Below are 16,540 nucleotides of genomic sequence, written 5' to 3'. Positions count from 1 at the left end.
ATTAATTTAAAAATTAAATTAAATTCGAAAAAATTATTAATTATAAAATTTTTTTTTTAATTTTTCGAACGAATATTATTTTTTATTTTTATTTAATTATTTTTTTTTTAAACTTTTTTTTTTATAAATTTTTATATATAATTTTTCGTAAAAAAATTTTTTTTTAACTTTTTTTTTTATTTTTTAAAATCCTCGTAACTCGCGTAAAATCGTATTTTAAAAAATAAAAAAAAAGTTAAAAAATTTTTATTTTTAAAATTAAACGAAAAATTAAAAATTAAAAAAATTAAAATAATTTTTTTTTTAAAACTTTTAAATTAATTTTAATATAACGTTTAATTTTAAAAAAAATTTTTATAATATTAAATAAAATATAAATTTCGAAATTTAAATTAAAAATAAATTAAATAAAACGTTTTTAAATAATTATAAATATTAAATTTTTTTTAAAAAATTAATTTTAAAATAATTAATTAAAATTAATTAAAAAAATAAATATTTTTAAAAAATATATTACGTGAAAAAATATATTTTATAATATATTAATTTATATAACGTTTAAAATATTTTAAATTATATTTTTTTCGATTTAATTTTATTATATAAATTTAATAATATATTTATATTACGCGGTTAAAGTTTTTTATAAAAAATATATATAAATATAAAACGATTTATTTAATAATATATAATTTAATCGTTTTTTAAAAAACGTTTTAATATTTAAAAATAATAAATTTTAAAAATTAAAAAAATTAATTACGAAAAATAATTAAATTAAATTTTACGTTTAAAATATATTTTTAAAATTATATCGATATATTTTTATTATAATATTAATAATTTTAAAAATATTAATATTATTATTATTATAAAAATTTATTAATTTATACGCGTTTTTTTTAACGAAACTTTAAATTAATAAACCGCGCGTTCTGCGCACAGGGCCCACAAATACAAAAGCTCGAGCCACCCCTCAAGCCACAAACAAGCCACAGCGTGGTGACTAGTCTGAGGCCACCTGAGATAAACACGGCGTTAATTTCAAAGCATCTGAAATAACGGGAGCTCGGGCATTCGCGGAACTTGTATGAACACCTTTTCGAGTCTCGGCCATTTCCATTGCATACACGAGAAATAACGTGAATGGTTGGTTCGCTTCGACCTTTCAATTGATATCCTATCATAACAAGTAAAATGTTTTAGATCTGCAATAAACAATGTAATGATGTTGCGTTGACCTTCCTCCTTCCTGATCCTCCTTCGCATCTTGTTAAAATGAGCTGACGGGGCAACGACAAAGTCGAGTAGCTCTAGTGTCTAATCGGGCAATTGCACTTGCTTACAACCTCAAAGACGTAATGATAGACATGTCGGAGGCGAATTCCCGAAATGTTTATAAATTTCTTTCATCTCGCCTTTCCTGTTTGCCGTTTGCATCTTAGATCTGTTTTCATGTTTAGAGTTGAGTCGTACCAATAAATCGGCAACGTAATTTCTCCTTTTCCCCTTTTCCGACTCGTTTACTCCCGATACACTATCGTTCCATCCAGTAGAAAACGCCGTCGAGAAGAAGGGTATTCAAAATGCTGTTTCGGTCTACTGCCCTTGCCGTCTTTGTCGCAACAGCGACCGCCTCCAATTCTACCGGTCCTTTCGCGCTCCATATCACCGGCAAAGGAAACTCATCCATCGACGGTAACGACTCTCCCTTCTGCCGCACAATATATACACATCTTTCTAAACCGTAGTTATAGGTTATGCTGCTGCCTGTCATGCAGGTGCTGCCATTGAAGGTCTCTGCTACTCGGCCGGTTCCACCCCTCCGGCCGGGAGTGTCACCGAGTTCTACTTCAACTACACTGCCTACAATTCGGATACTGGCGCGCCGTTGCAGCCGGGCTGGGTTACCTACCTGTTGAGCGCAGGTAGTGGCAATGGTACCATAACAGTCCCCTCTTCGATGCGGTTCATCCCCAATTTCGGAAGCAATGTCCTCACTGCTCTCATTTACCCGAGTGTCGAGGACGGCACGCCCGTATATTTTCATCCTGATAACGGTACGCTATACATCGCTGGTGGTTACGATGATTCGCAATTCAATGCCACCTACCCAGACCCAGTCCCTACTCTAGGCAACCTCACCAACTTCCATGTCTGCGATCAATTTACGGGAGGTTATTATTACGAATCTCTCGCATGGGTTTCTACCCTACCACCACGTAACCCGTCATGCCAAGCTGTGGACGTGAGCATTCAACAAGTGTCGTAAAGGGGGTCCGGGGCCATGTATCCGATGGACGTTGTAGAGGAAGCTGTAGAGGAAGCTGTGTTGGTGGGGAGATGATATGCATATCCACCGTCTTGTATCTATCTCTCCCGTGGCTTTCTGTGGACGGGTGGAATGAATTAATACCATAATTACTGTTGCTCATCGGAACCACCCCGTTCGGATACCTTATTATAAACTGTGGAATGGTAGTAAACTACGATGGCATGACGAGGACTTCATCGGTGGGCACACCAGCTTGTCTGGGTAGGTCACGACTGTAGTCTACATGGGGGTTTACCTGACTACCTACGCATATGATTTACGTCCTGGATAGACGCGAGGGTAGTTCTCTTACTGTGTATTTCTACCTAGTAGGTACTTGATAATTAACTAATCATTGTATTTGAATAGATACATACGTATGTACCTAACAGGCTGTGACGTCAGTTTAGTCCCTATGTAATTAAACCCCATTAAATGATTAATGTAAAACGCACGTGTACCGAGCGCGTCGGCGTCTCTACATACTATTAGTAGCTGCTCACTCGTCGCGCCTTGACCAATTTCCAAATATTCCAAACTTTCTGTCCTTGTGAACGGTCTTCTGCACATTCTCTAGTGTACACACCGAAGTACAATAAATCCATCGCGAAAAGCGTTTGCACCAAAGTTGAAGGCTGATACTTGACACGTTGGTTATCATATATACATATGTGATATATACCTTCCTACTTAGTATTGCTAAAATGCCCCCTAAACGCGCCGCATCCGGCTCGGCTGCTTCTGCTAGGAAAAGAGCCAAAACCCCGACTGGCGGGCCACCAAGAAGCAAACGATGGTCCGTTGTATCTGCTTCGGCCAACGCCGACGCCGACTACAAAACTACCTGGAATGATCCCGACAAGTGGTACGAATTTATGACTATTTGTTCGCCGATACAGGATAGCGACGAAGAAGAAGAAGAAGAAGACGACGACGACGACGACGACGACGACAATACCAAAGGTGGCAAAAGTAAAGGGGAGGAGGAGGAGGCAGATACTAACGATGACGATGACGAAGTCGGGGGTGCGACTCGGGATGGACCTGGATGCGGGAAGAAGCACTGCCTATGTTTCAAACCTGCTTCGCTGAATCCGGACCACTCGTGGGTCGTTAGCAAGGCAGGCTACCGGAAATATGTCATCCAGCATACTCATCTCAACCTGCGTGATCCTGATAACTTTCAAATGTACACGTTCAATGACCATGCTGGCTATGGCTGCGTAGAAATTGTGCAAAACTTGCTTCTAGACTATGACGAGGCAGCAGAGCGTGGTTGGAGAGAACAATGGGCTGTATGCGAGGGTCTTGCTCTTTGGTTGCTGAGCTCAGCCAGCGGTATTATGATGATGTGAGCCTCTCATATCTTAATTCTTTACCTGCGTATCTTACTAATGGTACCCTTCGCCTGGCCAGGGTTGATGATGGTGCCCTCGTCGAGGCTACAGTTCGCCTTGCCGGCCGCATGTTTCTCGACATGCTCGCTCAACTGGACAACCAAGATCTAGTCGGCGACGCCACCGATGTAAAGAGCCTTGGCACCTTCATGGCTGTATTCTTGAAACTAGTCCCCCAACTACGCGAAGTTGGCATCCTTGATGGCGAGAGGGGCAACAAAAAGAAATTTGCAGTTGACCATTTCGATGATGCTATCCTCTCCTATGCCAACCAGCGTGGTGTTACGTTACAAGGTCCAGAAGACATAGACGAGCTCACAGCGGACCTTGCCGGCGAGGTAGGACTACCTAAAAAAGGCAAGAAAGACCCGTGGGGTTGGAATGCCGAATTGAAGAAATACAAGGACATGTATGGGAAGGGAAATACTGGTATTGACGGTATTGGCGGCGATGCTTTAGACATCACAACGGTACGTAACTGGTGACTTATTTCGTCCGACTTTCGCTGGTGTTAGAAGTTAAACCTTCCCAACAAACTAGAACTAGGCCGCCGGGAGCGGACACTTCAGAGCCATCCCGGATTTGCCCTATTTACCTAATTATTTAGACGAGGTCATAGCTGACATCATCAACCACAGTGGTCTAGCGCTAGACGCAAGGCGGCAAACTTCGATCATAAAGATCCGCTGGGTAAGCGAGAAATAGATGCCATCAAAAAGGGGATGGTAATGCAACTAGGATAATTCTGCCCTCCTTGACAACAGTCACCCGGTGTCATGGGTGTCCTTAAGTGTTTAGGCCTTCTGTTGATATAGGACTGGTCCGCCGTATGCGACCTGTGCTCGACGGTGCTCGAAGGTCACAGCGAAGTGTGCTAAATAGGTAATTATCGCTCACTTAAAAGAGCTTCTCTGGGTATATAGAATGCATATGTTGGTAATATAACATGAATGTGGCGATGGCGCAATGCAGAGAGGCACGGAACGTGATGATGTTTCAAAAGCGAAGAGGCTACCTCTCAGGAGGCTGATTGGCTGACTCGATGACCGGTAGATGCCGATATCAGTATTCCTTCCCGCCAATCCTGCCGTTCCCCCCTCACTCCATGCATGTCGTCTTTCTTCTCTTGCAATAGGCTAGTTTTCTTGAAGTAAGCAGTGTATCATTAGTAAGGCCCCTTAACCTCAACTTAATGATCGGGCTACAAGAAAGGTATCGAGGAGTCCGCTAGTCAACCCGGTAAACCACCATCTAATACCGGTATGGATGAGAACGGCAGTGGAAATCGAGAAGGAGAAGGGGAGGGAGATTGAAAAGGAGATGGAGACGGCAGGGTCACATTTCGTATGAAATATCACTTCTTCGCTCCTACCTCTACCGGTGGATAAAACCAATCTGCTTCAATACTTGCTCCATGCACCTCTACTTTAAATCCTCCCTAACCTCGTGTGCTGTAACATCCACATAAGTATTCCGTGTGCAACCATCAGATACGCCGCAAACTTCTCTCCGCGTCATTGCAAAACAATGTTCTTACAGTACGGGTGCTTAATCCGAGGGAAGATGGCTACAGTATATAAAATATTTGATGCTTTGCCTACCTTGACCAGAGCCGATCTTACTCGCATAGACTTCGTCGAGTGGACGAGCCTTGGGGATGCGTTCTATTATAGCACCGTAGCTGCGTGATCAGCTCGAAGACTATACGTTTGGGGTTGGTTGGGTTGAAGGATTCCCCTTACCGTTATGGCCTTTGGGATCGCCATCCATGTCTTGCATGATATGCCCTCCACAGATACTCCAACACGCACATAACTTCATTGTTGAAGATAAAAAGTTGAGGCCACCCAGGTCCTATCGCCTGCCTAGGCCGTCTCGAAATCCAATGTTCCAATATATCGACATGATCCCGGGTGAGAAACGAATGCATACAATAATTTTGAAGAGCCCGCCTTCTCCCTCTTCGCCCGGCTTAGGACGATAATATCATACAATATTGCCTGACTAGTAGTCTAGGTAGTCTAGGCGGCCAAGGTTGGATCTGAATTAATGGAGGACTCGCACACACCTAGTGCTGGCCACTGGATCGACACGGTTGTGTGGATTCTCATCACCTTCGCTACGACGTTCCTCGGGCTTCGGGTGTTCTGTAAATTTAAGAGGAGCAAGGGACTTTGGTGGGACGATTGGGTCTTGATAGCTTCATGGGTTAGTCTTCATGGCCACTGGTACCAAAGACGTACTCGAGCTCACACAGCGTTGCAACTTTTTTTTAGGTCGTTCTCATTGCTTCCGGCGCTCTCACGAGCATCAGCGTTGCAGCTGTATTCTTCCAACATGACCAGGACAGCCAAATGGGAGTCCACGACGTTAGCCTGCTTACTTTTATAGTAAGGAAAACTATTCATTTTTCTATCTATCTATATTATGCCTATCTATGTACATGCTTTCCCTCGAGATAGCAAGATTGGTTAATTCATACAACCGGCAATACTTACGTTGTAGTAGACAGGAACCCTATTCTTCATTGCGGCAATATGGAGCAAGACATCTTTTGCCATAACACTTATCAGGATTGCAGGGCCTCGGTTGAGAGTAGTGCTTCGTATCATCATCATCTCCATGAATGGAATCACATGTGTCAGCGTGATACTCAGATGGTTGCAATGCCGCCCAACCACACAGGACAGCGGGATGTGCTGGAATAGAGATCTTATCCTCGGGGTCACTATTTTTGCTGCTGGTAGGCCCATGACAGTCCCAACTGTTCGAGTAAACAACTCATCGACGCTATAGCATATTCCGCGTTCATGGACTTCATCCTGGCCGCACTTCCGTGGCCGATTATTATAAACCTCCAGATGCAGACGAGTGAAAAGATAGGCATATCCGTCGGTATGAGCATGGGTGTTTGGTAAGCTCGACAACCCTGACGACACTTGATGGCGCAATGTTCGGCGGTTCATCTTACACCTCACTACAGCGCGGGAGTAACTGCAATCATCAAGTGCACTAAACTTCGAGTACTTAGAAGTGAAGAGTTTGCCGGTGAGCGAAATCATCCGAGATCATTATTTGTGAAAGAGGCTATCGCAAAGTTGGTTCTAAGGTTATGAATTATGCAGACAACGTTTTTGAACTCTCGATATGGTCTATAGCAGAGGTTGCCACTACTATAATGGCGGCGTCGATCCCAGTGCTCCGCGCACTGGTGCATGAGGCGACAGGAACTAGTAGGCGCCATGGTTGGCCTGTCGTCTATATCAGAGATCAATATCGGAGAATAGCGAGCCGGGTGCGCAGCATCAATGCCTCGTCAGTAACGCGTGTTCGCCTTGAGGCAGCAGACATACGTGGCGTTACGGTGAGCGAAGACAAGATCCAGCTTGATGCAACCAAAACGAATGGCCCTATATTGAAGACGGAGGAGTTCCATGTCGAATTTGTGGGCACGAGACCTGATGCCGGTATCGACATCGAGTTAGGAAGAATTCCTCCATCGTATTCGCCGTGGGTATGATGGCATGCCCGCCTTAAGGGGAGGTGGATCGGTCAATATGCTAACCGCTAGGTAATGAATGATGAGGTGGCCATGGCCATATGTGTAGGAATAGCGGGCTGATGAGCAATCTCAACTAAGATTTAAATTCTATCTAAGTGGGATTGGACTCTTCTTCGTATTGGTTTACCATGGAATTTTGGAGTCGAGGATGGAGTCGAGTAGACAGGGTCGATACACAACAACCAAGTGTATGATAACTGTATAATAACTGTATGACTGGTCTAAATATAAGCAGAGCAACGCCGACTGATGCATGTGAGTGGTATCTCGATTCGTCATCGTTTGCTGCGCGCTACTACACCATGAAGGACTCGCCACAGCCACACTCCTCCTCTGCAGGTAGGTGACATGTTAGCACTATCAAGGTGGCTGGCTGGAGGAGAAAGTGGGACTTACTTATGTTCGGGTTGCGGAAAATGAAGCGCTGGTTTAGCTTATCCTCAACCCAATCCATTTCACTTCCTATTATGCTAAATAGCGCCTTGCTATCAATTAAGACCTTTACCCCATCTTGTTCCACTTCTTCATCAAAAGCTCCGGGCTCATCGACATAATCAAAATGATAGGATAAGCCGCTGCACCCTCTGTTGCGCACGCCTACTTTGATTAGCTTCGGCTCCGGGTTGTCCAGCAAGACGCGCAGTTGCTCCACGGCTGACGGAGTGAGCTTCAATGCGGCTTTGCGTGGCCTTAACTTGCGTTTTGGAGGGGTCGACTTTGGCTTTGCCTTCTGGGTCTCTTGTTCCGTCACGGAGGAGCGGGGCTGCGAAGCTACAGTCGTAGTATCCGTCGTGGCTGTAGTAGCTATAGTTGTATCTCGGTGCGCTAGAGTCGGAGTCGGAGCCGGAGCTGGTGGTCGTGTCTCATGAACCTTTGGTATCGGACTGGCGATGGAAGTCTCTGGTATAGGGTCATTGCGTGGCTGAGAAGGCAGGTTCCGGTTTGGATTCAGAGGATAGGGTTGGTAGGAAGGCGTGGCTTGGAGTTTATCTGAAGGGCTATACCAAGGCTGGTAGTGAGAGAACTGTCGCAGGAGATTCTCGCATGGTCGTGTCCTGGGGGCAGAAGTGGTAATGAGGCGACCCAACACGCCTGTCGAAGCTCGTGAAAGAGCTATGCGCGGCGAACTCATGTGCACGGTAGAGTACGACAATTAAGTACAAGAGGTTGCGCGTTTGTGGCAGATATATACCCCAGTTAAGTTATAGAATAATTACCGGCATCTAGGAATGGTAATGGACGTGAGCTGTTTGTGAATTGCCCAGGTGGCTTGTTCATTTGTAGGTATAGACGACTTGGATTAGTATTAGTTACTAGGCAGTTGTTGATTGTTAATCGCAATGGATGGCAAAACTGCAAAACTAGAAAATAACTAGTTAATGATTAACGGTACCGAAATCGTCATCTGATGACATCGGTCGATTAGGGGACTCCGGTCCTGACCGAACCAATCAAGGAATTATTATTGGTCAACCATACTGTCGGGCAAACGGCTTCTACGGAATATAGTTTGTTCCGTATGATGTTGTTAATTAGGTGGGTTATTCTTTTTGAGCTAATTGAATACCTACATACATATTAGTACCTAGTACATTTCTTGATGGTAAAAAAGTACTTAGGTACAGTAAATGTAGACCTATTTAATACCTATGCAGCTATGGTAAGAGCATGCATATGCACATATATATATATTTATTCATGTATCCAGGTACCACTTACGTACTTCAAGGTTATTGACCACCTGGCAGTTGACCTTACCTAGTAGTCGCATCAATTCAATTAATAGGTAGGTACATGTAAATGGTCGTGATGCCCTTCGCGTGTCGAATAATGTTATCTTATCATATTGTACATACATATCTACATAACCTACTGCACGCATTTGAACCGACCTACCTGCTCTGTACATACTAACTTTACGTTATCCTGCGATTGTCCAGAGTCAATACGATATCATATCATTTACACCCTTCTCTTATCATCAAGGAGATGGTTCTTCGTCTATAAGCAGCAGTTGAAATACATTATACAATAGTCACATAGGCTGCGTATATGTGTCTTCGTCTTTTCATACCTCACCCTCATTCCCATCACCTCCACCGTTGTCGGTCATGGATCCCTCTGCCTCTCCCTTGACCCAACAGGCTCGACCTGAATCCTTCCAGCCAAAGGTGGTCCAACTATACGAGGCGCTATTCAAGGTTCGGGAGCAATCGGTTTCCCCTATCATCTTAGGACTGGCCAAATAGCTGACAAATGGGATCCAAAGGTATGCCGGCCCCGCCTTGGTACTTCGTTGGGTCGCTGACCATCCATTTCCGCCCGAGTAGGACGACGTTGATCCAGACACCGATAGGCCTGAGGGCTTCTGGACAGAATTCTTCCTTCTAAAACCCGATCGACTATCTTTGCAGAGTATACTCGTCAGGCTTGGACCCGATGACTTAATAAGCATTCAGTTGCAAACCCAACAACTCTTTTTCCGGGCTGTAGAATGCTTAAAAAAGGGCAATGGCGTGGCTGACTTGCACGCCCTCGAGGTAAAACCCGAGATCTTATTTTTATTTTTTTATATTTTTTTTATTTTCGATAAAAAAAACTATATGAGGAACATGCTTCTAACTGGATTGGATTTTGTATAAAGACCCTAACCACTTTCTTCTCTATCGTCCTCCCGAAAAAGTATACGAATCCAAGCTCAGATATAATAGCCGTGTTAGCAGGGCTGGATCAGGTTGACGCCATCTTCACTGATTTCGTAAGCGCTCTAGATGGGATTATTCGCAATGGCAAATCGAGTAAGTTGGGGTTTATAAATATCTTTGTATCTACGCTTCTGGGATCGATAAAGGGGCTAATGGCTGGGATATAGTGGAAGTTCGGCAGAAAGGCGTCGAGGTTGTGTTATCTATTACTTCGGGCGCGTACCAGACGAGTCTCTTGACATATTTCATACAACGGGATCTTTTCCCCGCCATTATGAAGGTTGGCTTCATTAATATTCCGACTAAGACGTGGTGTGACTGACTCGATTTAGTTTATCCAAGAATCGGACTCGCCGCACAGGGTCTTGGAACCGTTTACGCTATTGGGTTTGCTGGCAAACTACAACAAATTTGAGTTTCAAAACCCCTACCAACTTCGGCTCAACGATTTCGTCAACGAGGCGACTATACAGAAGATTGTTAGATGTGTTGGGCACACATGTCGAAGTTTGAGGGGCCAATACATCGATATTCTACAAGATTTGCCTGAAGGATGGACGATTGCGAGCACACTGAATATGATTGGGCTCGGAGCCATCGCTCCCGGTCCGAAGTCAAACCAGAAACCAACGTACGATCCAGAAGAAGCTAAGCAGATGTTCGCAAAACTGTAGGTTATCCTCCCATCCACCTTTTATCCACTACTAACTCAGCCAGGCCGGGCGAGAATGCTGCTGTACTGCTAGGGACATACGATTTCAGCCACGCCAACAAGCTCTTCTGCTTCAACCTTGTCTCGCTGCCAGCCGAGAAGGGCGAAGAGCAGCCCATCTCCAGTTTCTTATCCTTCACCTCTTACCTCCTCCAACATGCTTTCCTCTCTACCCGAGCTACTAACTACGCGCATCTCAGCCTGATGGTTTTCCGGCTACTTATTGAAGATCAGCTTCTATGTAAGCGGTTATGTGGCGACGAGAGCAAGGTCGCCGTCAGACTCTGTCGTCAGCGGCAGCCCTTCCTCCCTGCCGTCCGAGGGGAACGCATCTTAGCGACTAGTGTGTTAGATACCATGATTGACGGCATCAACCACAACCTACGTCGCAGGCTAGATGTTAGTTTGTACACTCTATGCGTTGGTATCATGTTGCGTATCATATCATACCTGTCCCGGTCCCGAACCCGATTGCATTACCACTGGTCTGAGCTATTCCGCTCGCTCTTGTCCCTTATCCGCTTCCTCACAACCTACGCCGCCGACCTCAAAGACCTATCGCACTTCGATTCTCTCCTGGATCTTGTCGTGAACCTCTTGGCTCTTTCCCTCTCGGCCGGCGAGGCATTTCTTCCCACTCCAGCTGCCTACGATGATCTATTCTACAAAGTTGTAGAGAGCGGCGAGGTCTTGATGAAGTTCCGCGATACATACGCACTATCTAGGCGGCCATCGAATTCAATAGGCACCCTCGTCAGCGTGAGCGCGCATTATAAGACCATGCTCGAGTCTGGAGGCTCCAAAAGGAACCTGACCAGTACCGAGGTGGCGGAGGTGATAAAACAAGGCTACGAGACATTGAGTATCCAAGCTAAGGAAGGACTTGACGGTTGGGAGAGGTATCGCGAGGCCGATGAAAGGACGCTACTAAAGAAGATGGCGCGGGCGACCGTCACGGACGTCCACATTATCGTACAAGCTTAGATAGTGCGGCTCGAGGTTCAGGCGTGATATCGAACGAGCCAGGAATATGTACGCTCCATAAACCCGGACAGCTCTACATAGCCGAAAACAGGACCATTTTACACCATGACAAGAAACATCTTAACCTTCCCTTTAAGCACGCCTAACACAACCCACCAGCTGGTTAATGATGAAGTAGGACTAGAGGCTCGTTTTATCTAACAATTTTAGTCATAAAATTTACGCGGCCAGATGTTCATCGCTGTCTTCAAACCCTCTTCTACCGGCAAACCGGCATGGATAGTCCGATCATCGCCAGTGCCGTTCGCGAATAGATTGACCCACTACGGCGCCGAGGGATTAGCGGTCGCTCCTTGATATAAATAAATAAAAAATCTAGTAATACATATCTTTCGGGTAGGAGAGTATGGGGAAAGAAAGGGGAAAGAAAGGGGAAAGAAAACGTTGCATACGAAAAGCGCATTTCCAGAAACAGGTCTAAACATCAAGCCGCCATTCTCATGCGTTTTCCAAAGCCGATCCCCTTTCCCATCAGCATCCAAAGGAATGGTAGCATTGATGAGCGGGAACCACGTCTCGCCGCCCGTACATTGGTCTTGCAAGATGGCAAAGAAGCTAGCAATGCGGTTCCAGCCCTTCCCGCGTCCCAGCATGCCTTTCCGCACGGGTTGCGGGCGCTCATACCAGTCACGATGCCTATTAAAGCGTTGACCGGCCGTATAACGTACCAGCTGCGGCGGTCCAATGTCATCACGGGAGGGATCTAGCATCGTGCCGAGGAATCCCTCGGCCCGTTCTAACACGCATTGCACGGTTGGGTTGTCGCGCGGTAGGCCGGCCGACGATGAAGTGCGATCCGATGTGTCCTGGTTGCGGCCTCGCTTGTAGACTTGGGATGGGGCGAACTCGGACTCGCCAGCTTCTAGCAGGGCCTCGATCTCGACAGGTGCAAGAAACGAGTCGATGTAGATGAGTAGGGGATCGAGCGATATTATTTCGGTTGTGTAGGTGTGTTGGGGACATCTGAAAGACGACGCGTGTTTCATATATCGGCCGAAGGTCTTTGACGACGACGAGTATAAGACGAAGTGCGGGGATAGAGATGTGAGATATGGGAGCTTGAACCGGTAGAGGACCGATGCTAATACAACGATTACGGCGATAACGAAAGCTATGGCGCTTGACGATCGAGTCATTGAAGCCATGACTGCAGTAGTCAGCACTTTTATGACGCGATTTATACTAGCGTAGTCGTTGCAATATTGAACTACTGAGTTAATGATTATAATCGACATCAAACCAGAGAGGTTTACGATATCCCAAGGTTGTTTTCTAATCAGCATTGACTAACATATGACCCCTTGACATATTCGGAGTACGTGGTTCCGAACGAATCTTCTACATAGCTGTCGATACCAATCATTGCCGGTGTCGCGAATGGTGGCACTACACTACATACAGGCTGAAAAACCGTGGACTTTTTGGAATGGAATGCAACACATTGGGAGAACTAAGCATAAATTGGCTACTCGATGTGACAAATCAATTTCATACCCACGTCTGAATGAAACATTCGTACGAACCAACGGTATCTGACATTTCTCAATTACCACACCACATATTTGAAAAGTCGACATTGTATAAATGATGAAATTCACCAATGTATTTAAAGGGGTAAATATAAAAAAGTAGCGGGGGGGAAGAAAAAAGGGGGGGAGGAGGGATGAGAAGAAAAATGAGAAGAAAAATGAGAAGAAAGGGGAAAAAAAGATAAGGGAAATTGAAACGAACTGTAGTTCTCTCGATCGGGGAATTGAACCCCGGCCACCTGCGAATTCAGCTGTGCTAGGCTATTCGAAGGCCCGTAAAGAGAATGACAAGCAGGTATCCTAACCACTAGACGAATCGAGAATTTGAGTCACCACATATTTGTAGGCGCTAATTCCATGGTGTGGTGGCGCTAAGAAGCTGAGATATAAGTTTTACTCTGTTAAAACTTTGCATAAAGATACCGACTATTACTAGGTCGGCAGAAACGATACGTGGGTCACAAATTACGAGTTTCGTCTTCGATATTGATGACACGAGTGCACTCCTAACCAAGGTATCTTAACACTTCGATTATATACCTATCCATACCTATTCACGTAGTCCTGACTAATTCATATGGCAGCAAACTTCAGTTTGTATCGGCAGAATATCTACCTAGGTAGGTATATTTCGCTGTTGTTAACACATACCGACGAGTTAATGCTGTGGTACCAAGATAACCTATCCATTCACTATAATCATGTCAATAGGGCATGTATCAATATTAATGCCATAGCCCAAACCCCGAGAATCAGTGCATCGACCCCATCTCGCGCGATATGAGTCGCAGCACTACTTGTAGTCGTTGCGGAGGCGGGGGCCGTAGTAGACGAAGGACTGCTGTTGCCACTAAATATCTCTGGGAATAACCGAGTCGAGTTCCCATCCTTGATAATACCGCTGATTATAACAGCCGTACCGTTGAGCACACTCTCGATCTGCTCCTCGGTACACGTAGAAGTGTCGTACACATAACAGAAATGCAACAAGTCGGGAGGGTCCTGGTTCTTAATCGCCCACGTGTCAGAGGGACCCTGGGTGACGTATTCAGGGTTATCAACAAGGTCGACAGTACCAGTCGCGATATCTTTATTAAATAGGGCGCGGTGAAACATCTTATATGCCGTTTCGGGTTGGTATGCGGGGACTTCGTGCCCGGCCTCGTATACACGCGAGAATGAAAAGTTGCCATACTGACGGACTTGTCCACCAACGTACGTGTCATTCACGACGATATCTGTGTATCCCGCCGCGTGGAACTTTTCAGTTCCCGTGTAGTTGACGGCCAAGCTGACGGCCTCGCCACCGATCCAGTTACAGGCGTAATCTCGGTCGCCGTACATGAGGTGAACTTTTATTCCGTTTTCTAGCAGGAACGTGAGATCCTCGATCCATCCTGGCCGGGGATAATCCCCTATGGCCCTAAAAGCAGAAGCTACGGCACCTGAAGATTGGGTGTAGTTGATGGGGACGCCTATCGCCCTTTGGACATGCGGTTGGTTGAGATAGAGACCAAAGAAGGGGGCCGGGAAGGGGTTGGGGTCGAGAGACGCGTAATCGTAATAGTTGCGACCCGAATACTCGAGATATGGGCCCCTGACATTATTGGAGCAGAATGTCTCTGCATCTGAACACACTTTGTTCACGGTATCGTTGATGCCAATGTTGTCGGGGTCGTAAACAAGTGCTAGAACGCGACAATCATCGATTTGATCACGGCATCCACCGGGTTTATCGAGAGCCTCTACCATTTGTAGGTAGATAGATTCGTTGACTGTTCCCAGGCCATACGTGTTGTTATAGGCAATGTGCGGGTAAGCTGGCCACTGAACTTGGCGGTCGATACAGGAATTAATGAGGATAAGCGTATCAAGATTGATGGTGTAGTTCTCTCCCTCTGTACCGTTCCAGGTGCCATTCTCGATCTTCTGATTCTGCTCTTCGAAAAAGGCAGTGAAAGCCGGGCCGTATCTACCGCCGTACGACTCAGTGGCCAGACTGATCCGGGAATCGTTCGGATGGTAACCAGGGAATTCTTGAAACCAAGTCTGTGCAAAATGCCACAAGGCAATGGCAGCGTTGCGAGTGCCTCTGGCCGTATGGGTTCTATCCTGACTTGGATATGTACCGACTAGGAGAGTCGTATTTTGCTCAGGGATGGAGTCTGACTCATCAAGCTTAACAGTCTGTCCAGAGATAAGATTCTTGGTGACGTTTTGTAATGTGTCATATGAGAAGCCCACTTGAGTCGGCTGATCGAGAAATAACATATTGACTTGAGCGGGTCAGTAAGACGGTCTATGATACCGTATTTTTAAATGTAACCTAGACATTAGGAGAATCTCTCCGTTCCACTTACCATCTGTATTCCATGCCCACTGGCTCAGTGTAGTTGAGTTAGAGTCAGAATTGACATAGCAAGGACCGTTCTCGGTGAAGAGCCCGTACAATGAGCTACTTCCCGGACCGCCATTCAGCCATATAGACAACGGTGCGTTCTCAGGGTCATTCCGAGCTTCGAAGAACCAGAAGAAGGTATTGATAGGGTAGTCTTGGTCCTCCCCCAAGTCCTCGAGTGAGTTAGGTGGAAGATGGACGTAGCCAGCATAGGATTTGACACCCGGCGTCGTCTCGCAGATACCTGGCTTAGAAAAAGTAAGACATGATAGACAGAACTCGTTATGTCATGTATTTGTATAGTACCTATGTAGGGACTATAACTATATTTGTGTTGGATTCTCTCACCTCTTTATAACTAATCGTGACTCCGTTGCCAAACCTAGATTTAAGAACGGTGACGTCTTCGGGCGTCGGGGGAAATTGAGCTTGAACAACCGGAATCAGTAAAGAAAGACCAAAGACAGCTTGAAATCTGGTCAACGACATCTTATTATATCGTAGCGAGGCAACAAGATAACGAATCTATCCAACATGTGCTATGATATGATTTACTCCCATTACATATACATACCTACCTACCTACGTGCCTATCTAGGTATTTATCAACTAATTTACTTTCAATGTTGATAGAAACTTGGCATGATATTGTCTTATTCCCCGCACTTTCGTCATTCGAGGGTAGACGACTGCATCGCTGGCTGCGTAGCGTGGCATGGTTGATAATTACCTAGATGTGTAGGAAGAATTGACAGGAGATAAGAGTCGACCAGACCGGACTTTTCCTATTATAATACAATTAAGGAAGGTAACAACAGGAGCAAGGAAGTTGGCTCGACAGGTCTTGGCCAAACTGAGAGCTGCCCCGCCTGTTAGATG

The 16,540-nt window shown here is 45.3% G+C and overlaps 7 protein-coding genes and 1 non-coding gene across 8 annotated transcripts; 4 read left to right on the top strand and 4 right to left on the bottom strand.

The window, feature by feature from the left end:
• The first annotated feature begins 1,161 nt into the window (after window positions 1–1,161).
• GGS22DRAFT_176619 (uncharacterized protein) lies at window positions 1,162–2,698 on the top strand. The gene is made up of 2 exons (XM_047963427.1): window positions 1,162–1,698; window positions 1,758–2,698. Exons 1-2 carry the CDS (start codon window positions 1,587–1,589, stop codon window positions 2,270–2,272), a joined length of 627 nt encoding a protein of 208 aa, XP_047813708.1. The 5' UTR covers window positions 1,162–1,586; the 3' UTR covers window positions 2,273–2,698.
• Window positions 2,699–3,018: 320 nt separating this feature from the next.
• GGS22DRAFT_193854 (uncharacterized protein) lies at window positions 3,019–4,454 on the top strand (the record flags this gene model as incomplete). The annotated part of the gene is made up of 3 exons (XM_047965428.1): window positions 3,019–3,665; window positions 3,731–4,181; window positions 4,350–4,454. 3 exons carry the CDS (start codon window positions 3,019–3,021, stop codon window positions 4,452–4,454), a joined length of 1,203 nt encoding a protein of 400 aa, XP_047813707.1.
• Window positions 4,455–5,580: 1,126 nt separating this feature from the next.
• On the top strand, window positions 5,581–7,314 carry GGS22DRAFT_103692 (uncharacterized protein). Its single transcript, XM_047957751.1, has 6 exons — window positions 5,581–5,919; window positions 5,988–6,101; window positions 6,220–6,454; window positions 6,508–6,625; window positions 6,695–6,759; window positions 6,837–7,314. The coding sequence occupies exons 1-6, from the start codon at window positions 5,761–5,763 to the stop codon at window positions 7,229–7,231; spliced, it is 1,086 nt and encodes a 361-aa protein (XP_047813706.1). The 5' UTR covers window positions 5,581–5,760; the 3' UTR covers window positions 7,232–7,314.
• A 64-nt stretch (window positions 7,315–7,378) lies between these two features.
• GGS22DRAFT_103676 (iron-binding protein iscA) lies at window positions 7,379–8,627 on the bottom strand. The gene is made up of 2 exons (XM_047957750.1): window positions 7,670–8,627; window positions 7,379–7,606 (listed from the first exon to the last, which is right to left on the bottom strand). The coding sequence occupies exons 1-2, from the start codon at window positions 8,403–8,405 to the stop codon at window positions 7,569–7,571; spliced, it is 774 nt and encodes a 257-aa protein (XP_047813705.1). The 5' UTR covers window positions 8,406–8,627; the 3' UTR covers window positions 7,379–7,568.
• A 493-nt stretch (window positions 8,628–9,120) lies between these two features.
• GGS22DRAFT_103647 (DUF1741-domain-containing protein) lies at window positions 9,121–11,836 on the top strand. Its single transcript, XM_047957749.1, has 6 exons — window positions 9,121–9,474; window positions 9,604–9,813; window positions 9,918–10,071; window positions 10,146–10,258; window positions 10,311–10,648; window positions 10,696–11,836. The coding sequence occupies exons 1-6, from the start codon at window positions 9,385–9,387 to the stop codon at window positions 11,672–11,674; spliced, it is 1,884 nt and encodes a 627-aa protein (XP_047813704.1). The 5' UTR covers window positions 9,121–9,384; the 3' UTR covers window positions 11,675–11,836.
• A 44-nt stretch (window positions 11,837–11,880) lies between these two features.
• On the bottom strand, window positions 11,881–12,879 carry GGS22DRAFT_182765 (uncharacterized protein; the record flags this gene model as incomplete). Its single annotated transcript, XM_047964008.1, has 2 exons — window positions 11,881–11,997; window positions 12,127–12,879. 2 exons carry the CDS (start codon window positions 12,877–12,879, stop codon window positions 11,881–11,883), a joined length of 870 nt encoding a protein of 289 aa, XP_047813703.1.
• Window positions 12,880–13,472: 593 nt separating this feature from the next.
• Window positions 13,473–13,585, bottom strand: GGS22DRAFT_t143. Its single transcript has one exon. It is a non-coding gene; the product is annotated as a tRNA-Asp (tRNA).
• A 204-nt stretch (window positions 13,586–13,789) lies between these two features.
• GGS22DRAFT_103628 (serine carboxypeptidase) lies at window positions 13,790–16,480 on the bottom strand. Its single transcript, XM_047957748.1, has 3 exons — window positions 16,010–16,480; window positions 15,624–15,909; window positions 13,790–15,539 (listed from the first exon to the last, which is right to left on the bottom strand). Exons 1-3 carry the CDS (start codon window positions 16,148–16,150, stop codon window positions 13,963–13,965), a joined length of 2,004 nt encoding a protein of 667 aa, XP_047813702.1. The 5' UTR covers window positions 16,151–16,480; the 3' UTR covers window positions 13,790–13,962.
• Between the last annotated feature and the right edge of the window lie 60 nt (window positions 16,481–16,540).

This window comes from Annulohypoxylon maeteangense (assembly GCF_022496945.1).
Source record: "Annulohypoxylon maeteangense strain CBS 123835 unplaced genomic scaffold GGS22scaffold_37, whole genome shotgun sequence".
NCBI classification, from domain to species: Eukaryota; Fungi; Ascomycota; class Sordariomycetes; order Xylariales; family Hypoxylaceae; genus Annulohypoxylon; species Annulohypoxylon maeteangense.
The sequence above is the reverse complement of the archived record's forward strand: the minus strand, read 5'-3'. Positions and strand labels throughout refer to the sequence as shown.

Excerpts from the sequence above, each read along its gene's own strand:
- GGS22DRAFT_103692 (XM_047957751.1), top strand. The coding sequence starts at position 5,761 with ATGGAGGACTCGCACACACCTAGTGCTGGCCACTGGATCGACACGGTT. Across the intron at positions 5,920-5,987 it reads GGGTCTTGATAGCTTCATGG|GTCGTTCTCATTGCTTCCGG; the intron begins GTTAGTCTTCAT and ends ACTTTTTTTTAG. Across the intron at positions 6,102-6,219 it reads TTAGCCTGCTTACTTTTATA|ACAGGAACCCTATTCTTCAT; the intron begins GTAAGGAAAACT and ends ACGTTGTAGTAG.
- GGS22DRAFT_176619 (XM_047963427.1), top strand. The coding sequence starts at position 1,587 with ATGCTGTTTCGGTCTACTGCCCTTGCCGTCTTTGTCGCAACAGCGACC. Across the intron at positions 1,699-1,757 it reads AGGAAACTCATCCATCGACG|GTTATGCTGCTGCCTGTCAT; the intron begins GTAACGACTCTC and ends CCGTAGTTATAG.
- GGS22DRAFT_103676 (XM_047957750.1), bottom strand. The coding sequence starts at position 8,405 with ATGAGTTCGCCGCGCATAGCTCTTTCACGAGCTTCGACAGGCGTGTTG. Across the intron at positions 7,607-7,669 it reads TTTCCGCAACCCGAACATAA|AGGAGGAGTGTGGCTGTGGC; the intron begins GTAAGTCCCACT and ends ACCTACCTGCAG.
- GGS22DRAFT_103628 (XM_047957748.1), bottom strand. The coding sequence starts at position 16,150 with ATGTCGTTGACCAGATTTCAAGCTGTCTTTGGTCTTTCTTTACTGATT. Across the intron at positions 15,910-16,009 it reads TCACGATTAGTTATAAAGAG|CCAGGTATCTGCGAGACGAC; the intron begins GTGAGAGAATCC and ends ACTTTTTCTAAG. Across the intron at positions 15,540-15,623 it reads GTGGGCATGGAATACAGATG|TCAATATGTTATTTCTCGAT; the intron begins GTAAGTGGAACG and ends GACCCGCTCAAG.
- GGS22DRAFT_103647 (XM_047957749.1), top strand. The coding sequence starts at position 9,385 with ATGGATCCCTCTGCCTCTCCCTTGACCCAACAGGCTCGACCTGAATCC. Across the intron at positions 9,814-9,917 it reads CTGACTTGCACGCCCTCGAG|ACCCTAACCACTTTCTTCTC; the intron begins GTAAAACCCGAG and ends TTTTGTATAAAG. Across the intron at positions 10,072-10,145 it reads TATTCGCAATGGCAAATCGA|TGGAAGTTCGGCAGAAAGGC; the intron begins GTAAGTTGGGGT and ends GCTGGGATATAG.